We start from the raw sequence: 13,376 nt of genomic DNA on the forward strand, positions 1-13,376 counted from the left end.
AATAGATGCACTTTTCCTAAGACTTTTAACAATGCTCATGTTTTCTGCTAGGTAACCACATTCTCTAATCTTCTCACTGGAGCTGATGTGAGAAATCTTGCTCCAGCCTTGGGTTTGTCCACCGAGCGGCTTCTTCTGCTCTCTTTACACCAATTTGACACAGAAGTTTCTTTTTGCAGCAAGATACGGTTAATTTGATAATATTTTTTTTATTATATATTTAATTTATTCAGTACCTTTCACTTTAGAAACAAATGGTCAACAATTTGTTGTACGTTATCTCTTTTTCCACAGGTTATTCCTGAAGGAATCTGGGCTGTCTCTACACATTCTCTTGGTTCAGATGGACATGGAAGAGTCATTGTGCAAAAATGAACTTATTGCTTCAGCGAAGTGAGTCTTTTGATGTTGGTGGCTAAAAAACAATGAAATCTCTGAGAAAGACTTTTAGAAAAAAGTGGATTACGTTACTCACATTTTACAGTATACTTGCATCAGATTTCAGTTTAGTAACAGTCCGTACATTTCATCTTTCATTCCTCTTACCACAGGTACTGTACCATGAATGAAATATTATCCTTAAAGTCGGATGAATGCAATGTCTATACTGTGTTCATAACAAAGCTCTCCCGATTTGGGGAGCAATGTACAACAAGTGGCAACAAGTACATTGGCTTTCAAGGAGGTAAGTGGAACTATTTTGGTAGGTGAAACATGTTTAGATATTATTTTCAAATAACATGTATCTCTATCTTTTTTACTAAAGGAGTTTGGCTGTCTGCTCATATTGATGATCTCAGAGATTCTGATGACATGAGCTTAAATCTTAATGCTTTTTGTGGAATACCTATAAGTAAACTCATCTCTCAGACAATCCAGTCAGGTATGTAAGGACCACATGCTGCCTGCAATTTGTACATCCACTAATTGCTAAAATTGGAGAAATGAGTCAAATATTTTTTAGATTTATTAGTGGTTCTGGCTAAGGCAACAATATATTTTTAAACAATCCCCTAACACTTAATATTAAACTCAACAAACATGAATTATCCCTCAAATTGTGCAACTTATTAAGGAGATGTGTAAGTGGTTGGTCTTACAGTTTCGACCTGGTAGATGATAAAAATCCTATAGACTTGCACTGAAGAAGAGACCCAAGCCATATCAAGGGTCTATAAACACCCAGAACACCCTAGAAACTTAATATTAACACCCTGGACACCACCCATGACTGTATCATTGTGGCAAGCTTTGCCCAAGCAAGCACCATTAATATTTAAAAAAAAAATTAATCGGAAAACCTTTGACAAGATGCAAGAAAAACAATATTCTTTTACAGATGTCAAGCAATCTGAAGAAATGGATACAAGTGGACCAGAAAGTGAGAGGGTAAAATCCTTTAAGCTTGCAACAGATAAGTTTAAACATATACGTCGATGTGCCATATGGGAAGAAATTGCATTATTCTGACTACAACATAATTAATTTGTTGTCAGGGAGATTCAGTACATCTACACAGTTTGTCCCTAATAAGAGCCTGCACCCAGAAAGCTGCTTCATTGCTGAGAGATATAGGCAAAAAACCCTCCAGGAGTATGGAGCGCATGAACATATTGCTTGGCCTTCTGGGAGGTGACCCTGGGCGGATAGGAGGTCAGTCTGCGCCCCCTAGAAACTAGAAACTGTCAGAAATTATTAGCTTGAGTTACAACTATTTGTTTATATACATTTACAGTACGGTTCCAGAAAGTGTTGCTAAGGAGGCTGGAGTTTGCACTGATGCAGAAGGAGGAGCTGGTTCTTAATCCAGAAGACTGGGCTTATAAAGTGGCAAAGAACCATAAAGCTCTGCAGGAAGGTGGAACCCTTCGGTAATGCAGTACTATGATGCAACTAGCATTAACAATCTATCATCTATATATCCCAGATGGTCAAAAACAGCCGATGCTCAGGGCCAGTTATATTATGTCAATCAAAAGGCGGTAGATAAAAATCTCAGACAGTTAAAACTTGTGCGGAGAAAATAAAGGTAACTACTTTGAACTGTTAAAAAATGACTGTAGAATTATGATTTGGAAGCTTTGCATATCTAGCATTTCACAAAGCAAAAATGCCTTTAAAATAATCTCAAGCTTAATCCCTACTAAAGGCTATTGTGACTCTGCGTGTCTGTTATACAAGCAATCAAAACATAAGATAATTAATGAATGATCGGCCATAGATTAGAGATAACTAACAATTAGCGAGCAAAACATTTCTGTGTTTGTGTTCAGGCACACTTTGTGGCGCTGTCTACAGGGTTTTTTGACCCCAGTGTTGGCCCAAGTGTTAGAAGTGTTAGACAGAGACTGCAACTTGAACCTACTGTATGGAGAAGGGCTCAGTGAGGGTCTGTCTCAGTTCTGGCTGGATATCTTTGAAGATCAACAGCTCCTTGACCTAACTCTCTTTCAAAATGCAAGGTATATTCAATGCATGAAACCTGTTAATGATTATATGCGGCATTCAGTTGGTTTTAAATATCTGATTTTAACTGATGAGGTGAATTTTTACGTCTTTTAGCTCTCCAGAACAGGAGATTAATGTGCAGTGTCAGCTGTTTGTTGGAGAAGTGGAACAACGCTGTGCTGCTCCTTTCAGCTGGCGGATAAAAGCATACTGCCAGAGTTTGTGGGAGGAATCAGAGTTTGTGCGAGGTGAGTTCTCTTGCTTTGTGTTTGGCTAAAGTTGGCCTGTTAGCTAACCAGATACCACATACACTTGCACTTAAAACACCTTTATCTTTGGAATGCAAAGTCATGCAAAACTTTATACTTAATGCTATTTCATTTTCTCTCAGGCACTGAGAAAGGCAGCAAAGCAATGATTCTACAGTTTGTTAGTGCTGTATCAGACAGTGGACTGGGCAGCTATATTCAGAAACTCTCAGAGGAAGAGAAAGTTCATTTGGGTCAGCGTTACTTGAATGATCATGTTCTTCTGTCATTCAAAGTCCGCTCTGAGGAAGAGCTTTGGGTGAGATACATTTGTTTTGTCTTTATGGCAACAAATTTGTTTTCACACCACTCTCGTTTTAATGTGGGCGTCTTTGGGTGTGTATGTATTATTATTTTTTGCAGGTCTTTCGTACTGCAGTGCTGGGTTGTGTGTTTGCTCTGCAAATGGAGATGTCAGTAACTCCTGAGTTCTCTCCATCATGGATCCTTGCAGCAGCCCAAATCTACGCCCCACGCATGGACACATTATCACATACCCTTCAGCTCAACCCTCAGCTGGTTCAAATCATCCAGCGAGAAAGATCAAAAAGAGAAAGCCCTGAAATGGTGAGGAGCAGGAGTGTAGCATGGATTTTCATGTTGATTTAGGATTGTTTATGCTAGTCTGGTCATGCTGTTCATCAGCAAAACGTAGTTAGTTGGTCAACACATGCTGGCGGCTTAGATTCCAGTGCCTATTTAAACTACTGCTATGTAGCAATATAACCTTCAGTGTGCAGTCAAACTACTAAATGATGACTACTGAGACTTGTTTCATTACAGTGCGAAGACATTCTAGCTGTTGGTATCTGTGTTGAAGAAACAAAGCTCCTACCCGTAACATCACTACCTGAATGCCAGACCTTCTTGCAAGGAGTTGAGAAACTTCAGCCATGTTTAGAGAGAGTGCTTAGTCCAGACTACAGCGCCCTCTGCAGCCCTGGCTGTCTCAAACACCTAGATACTATAAAGTGAGTTATAAAGAATGTTCCAGAATTAGAAAATAGGATAATTTAAAAACTTGATTTTATATTAACAAAGATTTTAATATATATTATGACATATATATGTAATGAATTCTTATTCAATTCATGTCGTAAAAATCTTTTTTTTTTTTTTTTTTCTTAGGTCAGTGTGGCAGGGGTTGCTGCTAGTGGCTGCTTTCATTGAAAAGGTGGTCATCAAAATGAAAGTTGGAGATGAGCGGATTCAAGCACTGACTCTGAAACACTGCAGTCAGTTACATGGGGTCAGTCTAGGCTTATTGTCTGCTCTGTTTATTACTTTTGTACAAGACATCAAAGCCATTTTTGCTGTAGTAAGATGTAGTGCTTATAGCGAATTTTCTCAGGATAGATGCTAAATCAAAGTGACACATTTGAGTTTAGAACCCTAAAAGCCCTTAGCATATATGCTGCTTATATTTCCTTTCTCACAGCTAATGGAAGGGTCTCCTGATTTGAGGACCACAGACAATCTTCGGAAAATCATCCGCATACTCAATGATTACCACGATGAGTCCATCATCAGAGAACTGCGGTACAATTGAATTTCTTTTGAGCTGTAAAATTTGAGATGATATGTTTGATTTTATTTGAAACTATGTAACAATATTTTATTGTAATATATTTAAATATATTATTTATTTTAAATCTGCATTTTACTTTACTAAGCATTACTGAATGATTTATAACCTTTGTTTATTTCTGTATACTCTTTCTTCATAGATATGGTTTGAAGTGCTCTGTGTGTCTGTTAGATCTGTCAGAGCCCACTTCTCTTCCTTGTGAGCATGTGTTTTGTCTGTCCTGTCTGAGGAGATCCACGGAGAGAGAAGAAGCGAAGTACTGTCCCAAGTGCAGGGCGCCTCTATCGAACAATTACCGGCCCATTGTCTCCACAACCATAGAGTGAGTTTAATTCCTTGTTCTTGGTAACCTTTGATATATATAGTCTGTAAAGTCTGAGTTTTGTCTGTTACAGCTTAGCCCTGAAGCAGCATAGAGAGATAAGAAAATGCTGTAACACATTTTTCCTGGAGGTGGTTTCTCGCTTCTGTCTGACTGATGATCAAGACCCCTCAGAGGACCTGGTGGAACTGCTTTTCTCTCTCCTCATCTTGGCACAAGGTGGGTGAATTTCCTTGTGGAATTTTCCATCTCAAAATTTAATTTCTGTACAATGAATAAGGACTGGAGCTTTCAAGGATATAAATTTTGCATTCAAATATCATAAAAGGGGTCCATGCGATGTTCTGTATTCCAAGTCTTCTGAAATCATACAATAGCTTTGTGTGAAAAACAGGCCGAAGTTTAAAACATAATAATTTCCCCCTCTAATATGCTAATAACGTGAGAACTGCTATGAACGGATGATTGAGTGTTGTAAAACAGGTCAACCAAATCATTACAAAGATCTAGAAATAACGATTTATTCTATAATATGAATTATGTTATCTTTTTAATGTTTATGTTTACATGTCTAACATTACAGGAGATGTTTATACGACCAGAGAGCTCACCCCATTTTTGCAATGTGTTGACCAGAGTCCTGTGGTGCGCTCTGTGCTGCCTAAACTCCTTCTGCAATACAGGTGTTGCAATACTGACAACACATACATACACTTTAACACACCAGGCATATGTGACCTTTTATGTATGTCTTTAAATATGCAGTATATAGTGAGTTGTTCTGTTCAAAGTTGTCTTGTGAGTTTTGGTCATTATTATTAAGAGCAGTATTAAATAAGATAATCTCTTCAGTTTCAAACAGGTGAAGAAACATATTCAAAGGTACTTAGAAGACCTGGAGAACAATATTCTGGACCAGGAGGACAGAACTGAACTCTATCGACTCTTTGTTAACTGTTTCCAGGTGTGTCATAATCTCACCCTTTTGATGATGATGATGATGCATTTTATTTGAAGGCGCCTTTCTGAACACCCAAGGACACCTTACAGCAAACAACCAGTGAAATAATAACAATATAAAAATGAAATTATAAAATTTACAGCATAATTACATCCATCACACAAAGAAAAGAATGCTGCAATTCACACGTAAGCCTGAGTAAAAAGATAAGTTTTTAGACGGGATTTAAAAATTTGAAGACTGTCACAATTCCGTATGTTGGGGGGAAGCGAATTCCACAACCGAGGCGCCACAAAACTAAAAGTTCTCGCTCCCATTGTAGTTAAGCGAATACGTGGCGACACAAGAGAAATAGAGTGAGACGATCTCAGAGAACGAGAAGGAGTATAAATGTTTAAAAGATCAGTGAGATACGGAGGAGCCAAATTATGTAAAGCCTTAAATGTGAGAAGCAGAATTTTAAAATCAATACGGTACTTAACTGGAAGCCAATGTAATTGTTGAAGAATTGGAGTGATGTGCTCGCGTAAAGAAGTCCTAGACAGGACACGTGCCGCTGAGTTTTGAACCAGTTGAAATTTACGATGAAGTTTTGTAGGAAGACCAGAGAGAAGAGCATTACAGTAATCAATTCGTGAAGTGACCAGCGCATGAATTAGAATTGCTGTGCTGCTCTTAGTGAGAGAAGGACGAAGACGGCTAATATTATGCAAATTAAAATATGCGGCGCGTGTAATGTTATTTACTTTTGTCTTGTATTTACTCAATAATGGCGCTTGCTTAGGCAAGTATCACTTTTACTATTGCTCGAGTACTAAACTTTGGTGCTTAATCCATTTTGTACCATGGACATGAATGATTTATTAAATGTGATCATACTTAAGAGTTTTGTCTGGTGGATAACCGAATGGAAGAAAAATCCCAGGGTGGACTCTTTTGACTCTTTTGTTTTGGGCCAGTAAGCAACCTTCTATCAATGCCTTAGCAACCATCCAGAGTCCCTTGCAAATGCCCAACAATGCACTAAAAGCGTTTTTTTTTTTCATGTAGTATAATCACCAGTGGCTGTATTCCGATTTCAGCCACATACATTTTTATCTAAAGTCTGCATATGTCTCTCTAAAAGCAGAATTATGTTTATTCAGGATTCCCTGTTTTGTTCTGGATTAAATGGAGATCATAGACATCTGAAGGACAACTCAAGCTTCCTTAGCCGACTGGCTCGTAAACAGACACCTTCCAGACTGAATGACCCAGCTGAGTTTCTGCTGTCTATGGCTCGCCTCAGAATGTGTCTGGACTCTGCTGCCCGTATCCTGTCTAGAGCTGTCAGCCAAAGAACCGGTAAGAGGGTCTTCTGGTCTGACTGATTCATGGCAGTTATATTGCAAATGAATAACAGTAGATAACATTTGCAAAACTGTGCAATCCTTCCATATGTTTGATGTCTTTTAGATGATTTTGATGAAGTGGAGATAAAGCTTTTGGAGCAGGTGAAGGCTGTGTGTGAATACTGTGACAACGACTGGTACAGAGTTTACCTGCTTCGGGCACTCAACAGGCAGGCTGGCATGGACTGTCTGCAAGCACTGATCAACAGCACTGATTATGAATGGATGTTTCCTGCGGAGATACTACGCCTTCACGTATGGCCATTCAAAATGATGTTGTTTTTAGGGTGTTTACAGTATTAAATAGTTAGTATAAAATAGTATAAAATTAAGTTTGGAAAAATTGTAGCTGTTCCATTATCATTATTATTTTCTCTTTTACAGAGGTTGATTCCTGCAGAGGTGGATCGTTTTTTGTGTTGTGATCAGTCATACCACATTCTTAGAGATGGAGTGGGAGAAGCACTGCAGGAAGGCACAACAAATGGACTCAAAGATGCTCTACGGGTCAGTGTCTACATCTGTTTTTAAAAAATAAATGTATTTAAAAGAAAAATATGTCAGATGTCTTAAGGACACATTTGAGAGTGCCAAGTTGTTTGTTGAGGCACTGTATAATGTTACACTACTTTTCAAAAGTTTGTGGTAAGATATATATATATTTTTTGTATTTTTTTGCATGTATTTGAAGTGTTTTCTATTTTATTGTATTTTAAAATGTAATTTATGTATGTGAAGGCAAAGCTGAAGGTTCAGCATCATTACTCCAGTCTTCAATGTCACATGATTCTTCAGAAATCATTCTAATATGCTGATTTGATACTCAACCAACATTTCTTCTTATTGTCAATGTTGAAAACGGTTGTGCTGCTTAATATTTTAGCATTAATACTTAGCATTTTTTAGGATTCTTTGATGAATAGAAAGTATAAAAAACAGCATTTGAAATGTCTTAGAATGTCAGTAAAGAATGTATTTGTCACATTTAATCAATTTAATGCATCCTTGCTGAACAAAAGATTAATTTTCTTAAAAAAAAAAAAAATTATAATCTTGAGCCCAAACTTCTGAACAGTGGTGTATAATGTACTTGGAGTTGGAGTGTAAACAGTTTTATAAAAAACTTTTTCAGACAATAGGTGGTTCTGGCCCACTGAAAAACGTCCTGCTGACTCTAGCTGTGTTCAGGCAGGTCACCTGTCGCTTCATGTCAACTGAAAGAGCTATATGTCCTCAGGCACAGGTAAGTGTTGGTTAGGTTTTTTGAGTTTATTAACCCAGATATCAATTGGAATCCATACATAGTAGGACTATATTTGAAATTGCAACAAAGTTTCACATACTTATCATTCTGATGATTTAAATGTATCCAACCTGTAATAGTAACGTGTTTGAGCATGAATGCCTTTATGAGATTCTCAAAATTAAAAAAAATGGCAAAACACTCCTGGCAGACTATACTTTCCTCTCTGTGAACAGGAGATCAGGCTCTTGGAGGACGTTATTAGAGAGAACATCTCAGGACATGCCAGAGAGCTCTGCAGTGCTCTCTTATCCAATCAGATTGGAGGTCCAGGATCTAACCTGAGTCTCAGTGCAGCTGTACCTGCTCAGCGTCGTCCTGTACTGGAGCTCCTAGTGCATGCGAGCGCAGTGTTTTACAGTGGAACCAGACTGCTCAATCCCCTCTACAACATCGCCTCTCAACCTCAGAACATGACAGTGAGGACCACTACTTAATGAATTATAGAGATTTTGATTTTTGAATGGATCAGAATGATAATTAAAATAGCCATGCTTCTCTACTCATCCTCAGGAAGCCTTTCTACCCACAATGCCTGACGACCATACCAGTGAGGCCCGGCAGTGGCTCAAAGAGGGAAAACTGCAGATGTACTGTGAGTGGGACTTGTTCATGAAGTCAATGAAAATAATAATATTTCTTTAAATGCCACCCAACTAAAATAATTTGTTTTTCATTCCGACCTTATAGATTGTTCTAATGGTCATGCATGCTTTGTGGGAGAGGTGAGATATTTTCTTTCATTTTCAGTTGAGTGAATTGATGCTGTAGTCTGGGAAATGATTATGATTGTTTATTTCTCTCCACCTGTTTAGTGTGGTAAACCAGTGGCTTTTTCATCTTGTGCCACTTGTGGAGTGCCAATAGGAGGCCATAATCATAAACCAGTGGAAGGTTTTACTCAAGTCAATAGAGTCACAGACCTGACACAACCTGGACATATACTGGGGCGGGCTGAAAACCGGTCTGAAGCCCCAAACAGGAATCTCACTCCAGCACAGTCTCGTGTCCTACGTCTATGTCTTCACCTGGCCATGTTACAAGGGGCCATTCATCAACAACAGGTAAAAAGGTTGAAAGGAACCCTAATGGCAATATGTGAGAGTAAAATTTGACTTATTAGATGTAGTTTTGCATGCTAACTCCCTTGGTTTTTGGAAACCTTATCTAAATGATGCCAAGTGGGTCACTAGCATTAGAGAATCAAAGCGCTGTTTTCTAAAGGCCTTGGTTCTTCACAGGGAATCAGAAATATGATCAAACCAAATGTTTATGATGTCGAAGAATTCCTTTGGCAACATCTTGAGAAGGACATGGAGGTTCTTGGGAAGACTTTGAATCTTAACATGGACGACTGTGCCATTATAATTCATCTGATCTTCAGCAGGTCTCTACAGACCACCTCAGGTATCCATATTAATCTTTTTTTTTAAAGATTAAAGAAATTGAAAAAAAAAATGTATTTCAAATTACGCTTATTTATTTCAGTTAGTTGCCACAGCAACATTTCTAATTTTTGTGTACGTTTTTTAATATTTGTATTAGTTTTAGTTGTAATTGACAGCAACAACACTGGAAAAACAATTGTGCAATAAGAGAACGTATGTTTGATATTTTCCCCCCTCTACATCAGGTGCTGGCGTGGATCTGTCTTCACGGAAGTCCAGAGAGCAGTGGGAGAGTACAATGTGTAAAACAGTCATCAGTCCTGTTTTACAGGTGAGTCTTGATACTGATAAATATCAAGGGGATACAATAAACCATAAGTCGTCTTTGAAAAACCCAGATTAACTCCTAAACAATTAAGGAAGTATAACTATTTAGTCATTTAACTGCATGTACTTGCTTTTGTCAACCTTTGTCTCTGTTTTCAGGATATGAACAGAATGTTGGGCCGTGCACAGGAGCAAATTGTAACTGATAACCAACTTTCTAACAGCCCCCTGATGAAGATACTGAGGGGAAACCCTAAAAAAATCCTTACTCTCCCCAGTAACTGCCCCACCCACCACTCTACCTTCTGGAGCCCCTCACCTGTCCTAACGGTGGAAAGCTTATCGCAGCAAATAGACCAGAGTCAAGCAGCCCTGCTTAAGCTTTTTGTCAATAAGGTTCGTTAACCGAAGACATATAATTATCCAGGTCCTTGCGTCACATTACGGAAGTTGCAAACATGGTTTCATGTTGTTACAAACATATGCACATGTGTGTGTTTGTGTTTATCAGGTGCACTGCATACGACAGCTGATCCATTTGCCGGCTCTTGCTGCCCTGTCGTCTGATCTAATGAAAGTGCTTCCTTCTGGCTCTGAGACCCAAACCCACACCATCGCTTCACTTCTGCACACTATTCCTGCTGGTCTGTCATGCTTATACTCACTGGTGGAGAGAGCTAGTTGACTGAATTATGAAGCTTTTGTATACATGTTACATTACTGTACTCTAATTTGTGTTACTGAATATAGGCCACCAGAAGAAATTATTGTCGGAAAGAGTAGATATCTTCATGAAGGTGTGGAACCAACTCAGAATGGAAATATCCAGTAAGCTGTTAGAGGTTATACATTTAAAACAGATAAATGCTTAAACATTAAAACGCTACAAGTGAATTTAGTCATTATAACAGCACAACATTATAATGTATAGAATGAAAAATGGATAAAGGACCGATATTTTGTGCATCCCTATGTAGAAAACACAATACTTTGGCTAACCTGCTGAATTGTTTTATTATTTCAGCTTCAGTGGGTTTAGATCATGCACTTTGTGAAAAAGACCTAACTAAGGAAAGCTCCGGGCAGTATCTGTCCCTGAGTCATCGCGGACCAGGCTCATGTCTCCACGCAATCATAGATCTTCTGTCTGAGACCCACAACAGTCTTGTGCGAGAAGCAAGAAAACTCTGTCACCAGGAAGACAGGTGTGTATTTGAGAATGAATGTATACTACTGTTCAAAAATGTGGGGTTGGTAAGATTTTTTTAATGTTAATGAAGTATTTTATGCTCATTAAGGCTGCATTTATTTGAATTAAAATTACTGTAAAAAGAAATATTGTGAAATATTATTAATTTAAAATAACTTTTTTATTATTATTTTAATATATTTTAAAATGTAATTTGTTCCTGTGATGGCAAAGCTGAATTTCAGGAGTCATACATTACATAGAGTGACCATACCATACGTCCTCTTTTGCCAGGATTTGTAAATTTGCAAAAATGTCTTGAAAATGAAACTTTTTTACTGTCACTTTTGATCAATTTATTGCGTCCTATTATGTAAGAGTATAAGCACATTCTAACCTGTATTAGTGGTGACCATTTTAATCAAAGAGTATATGTTTACATGTTTATAAGTCTGCTCAAAAAGAAGGCTGCATCCTAGTGAGGCTTTGTCCTTCTTAGTCCAGTCCTTTGGAGACGTGTAAGCTAGAGCCCTCCTTAGCATTAAATGCTAGAATGAAACGATCTAGTAAGTGCACATGGCTACGTCACACATGTATACCTTCATCTCCGAACTCCGACAAGCTCAGTGCCGACTCATTTTCCATCAGTTCTTTTTATGAATTGGAATGTGTGCAAAGGATTGTTGGTGATTTAAGGATGCAAAGGATATACTTGATGCATCCTTCAAAATGAACTGAATAAAGGACACGAAATGTAGGCAGCTTTCCAAGGATCCTTCAAATTAAGATAGCCTTCAGCAGCGCTTACTAGAATCATGCAGCCTTCCGTTTGAGGAGCACACTAAATGTGTTTCAACATCTTAATGCATTAGTTGTATTTTATCTTACAGTGACTATAAAGTTCCATTGGCGGCACTGTCCGAGAGCCAACTTGCCCTGTGTCACCCGGAGAGGGAGTTGCTCCCCCTGGTGTTAGCTAACTGCCATTACACACTAAAGAAGGGTCAGCAGACAATGAGCTCCTATGATCATCAGGCTATTGAGAGAGAACTCAGCCGACGATTTTTTGCAAGCAAGCCACGCATTCAAACAGTGAGTCCACATATTTTAAACCTTATTATCATACTGTTCAATATATGACCAGATTCATTGGTTACTTAAGACTTCATAATTAAAAATGTATTGCAGGACACTGATAAATATCTGAGAAGACGCCATCAGAATTTTATAGAAGTCCTCAAGGAGGTCGGAGCCAAAATACCTCAGGTAATTTTCTTCAGTCTCTTTGCAATTTTATCAAAAACAGTAAGCAAAATGCCTAATATATAATATAATATAATTCTTATAATTATTTATGAATAAATTTTTATTTAATTCAAAGTCCACTTGAATATTTCTTTAAATGAAAGCATTTTTTCTTAAGGAATCCTCCTTTTTCCCATTTGATTGACAGGAACCTCTAAAGGGCTCTCAGCTCAGCTCCATGAGATCAATGTTGCGTTCATTCACTGATGTGTGTGATGCAGTGTATGCCGTGGAGATTGGACTTCGTTTCCTAGGTAAAACTGGAGGAGACCCACAGGCCCTGCTGCTGTCCTATCTGACAGACTCTTTGAAAATGGACCAACACATCTCAAATAACATAGCTGAGGTGAGGCATGTATTTAAAGCAGTAACTTCAAGGAAACTTTACCAAACGGGTATTTCACCACTACTCTCAGTGCGTATCACCTGTGTGCTTCTGTAATTCGAATCCACACTTCTTGGTTTCAGGCTTTAAAAGAGAACCGGCTCAGTCAGTGCACAGCCACCTGGCAGCTCCTGACTTGCTGGAAAAGTGAACAGATGATGAGGAAAGGACAGGTAATTTGACATTCAGCCTAGCTGTGATGTGGAACATACAAGGTGGCTTTGAGACGCATAGTACTGTACATCATTAAGACACATAGCTATTACGTAGTATTTTTACATCTAAACTATGAATTACATTTATAGCATTTGTTTTCTTCTGATCTACCTACACTAAGCCAATAGGAAGTGTGCATTAACACAGGTTTTGACCATTATAAAATTTCCTCAGTATAGTTCTCAAAAGATTTAGAGTGTAAAGAGTGTCTATTTACAAGTGCAAACCATTCATCTGAACGAGCT

General features: G+C 38.2%; 1 protein-coding gene across 2 annotated transcripts in view; it reads left to right on the forward strand.

Annotated features, from left to right (window-relative positions):
• rnf213b (ring finger protein 213b) overlaps window positions 1-13,376 on the forward strand; it is a 31,900-nt gene that overhangs the window by 15,661 nt on the left and 2,863 nt on the right. For both annotated transcript variants that reach the window (XM_081392668.1, XM_081392669.1), the window contains exons 26-61: window positions 52-188; window positions 295-393; window positions 552-685; window positions 767-883; window positions 1,340-1,389; window positions 1,497-1,653; window positions 1,736-1,871; window positions 2,274-2,462; window positions 2,563-2,696; window positions 2,840-3,015; window positions 3,120-3,323; window positions 3,540-3,727; window positions 3,885-4,005; window positions 4,195-4,295; window positions 4,484-4,666; window positions 4,740-4,885; window positions 5,250-5,349; window positions 5,519-5,630; window positions 6,773-6,971; window positions 7,083-7,273; window positions 7,403-7,525; window positions 8,151-8,261; window positions 8,498-8,740; window positions 8,835-8,916; window positions 9,012-9,046; window positions 9,137-9,385; window positions 9,563-9,728; window positions 9,955-10,040; window positions 10,196-10,432; window positions 10,548-10,680; window positions 10,787-10,864; window positions 11,061-11,241; window positions 12,116-12,317; window positions 12,414-12,491; window positions 12,679-12,876; window positions 12,999-13,088. In XM_081392668.1, the coding sequence (XP_081248794.1) occupies window positions 52-188; window positions 295-393; window positions 552-685; window positions 767-883; window positions 1,340-1,389; window positions 1,497-1,653; window positions 1,736-1,871; window positions 2,274-2,462; window positions 2,563-2,696; window positions 2,840-3,015; window positions 3,120-3,323; window positions 3,540-3,727; window positions 3,885-4,005; window positions 4,195-4,295; window positions 4,484-4,666; window positions 4,740-4,885; window positions 5,250-5,349; window positions 5,519-5,630; window positions 6,773-6,971; window positions 7,083-7,273; window positions 7,403-7,525; window positions 8,151-8,261; window positions 8,498-8,740; window positions 8,835-8,916; window positions 9,012-9,046; window positions 9,137-9,385; window positions 9,563-9,728; window positions 9,955-10,040; window positions 10,196-10,432; window positions 10,548-10,680; window positions 10,787-10,864; window positions 11,061-11,241; window positions 12,116-12,317; window positions 12,414-12,491; window positions 12,679-12,876; window positions 12,999-13,088 (5,166 nt within the window). The remainder of the gene's footprint in view (window positions 1-51; window positions 189-294; window positions 394-551; window positions 686-766; window positions 884-1,339; window positions 1,390-1,496; window positions 1,654-1,735; window positions 1,872-2,273; window positions 2,463-2,562; window positions 2,697-2,839; window positions 3,016-3,119; window positions 3,324-3,539; window positions 3,728-3,884; window positions 4,006-4,194; window positions 4,296-4,483; window positions 4,667-4,739; window positions 4,886-5,249; window positions 5,350-5,518; window positions 5,631-6,772; window positions 6,972-7,082; window positions 7,274-7,402; window positions 7,526-8,150; window positions 8,262-8,497; window positions 8,741-8,834; window positions 8,917-9,011; window positions 9,047-9,136; window positions 9,386-9,562; window positions 9,729-9,954; window positions 10,041-10,195; window positions 10,433-10,547; window positions 10,681-10,786; window positions 10,865-11,060; window positions 11,242-12,115; window positions 12,318-12,413; window positions 12,492-12,678; window positions 12,877-12,998; window positions 13,089-13,376) is intronic.

Source organism: Scardinius erythrophthalmus (genome assembly GCF_964197995.2).
Source record: "Scardinius erythrophthalmus genome assembly, chromosome: 18".
Classification (NCBI taxonomy): Eukaryota; Metazoa; Chordata; class Actinopteri; order Cypriniformes; family Leuciscidae; genus Scardinius; species Scardinius erythrophthalmus.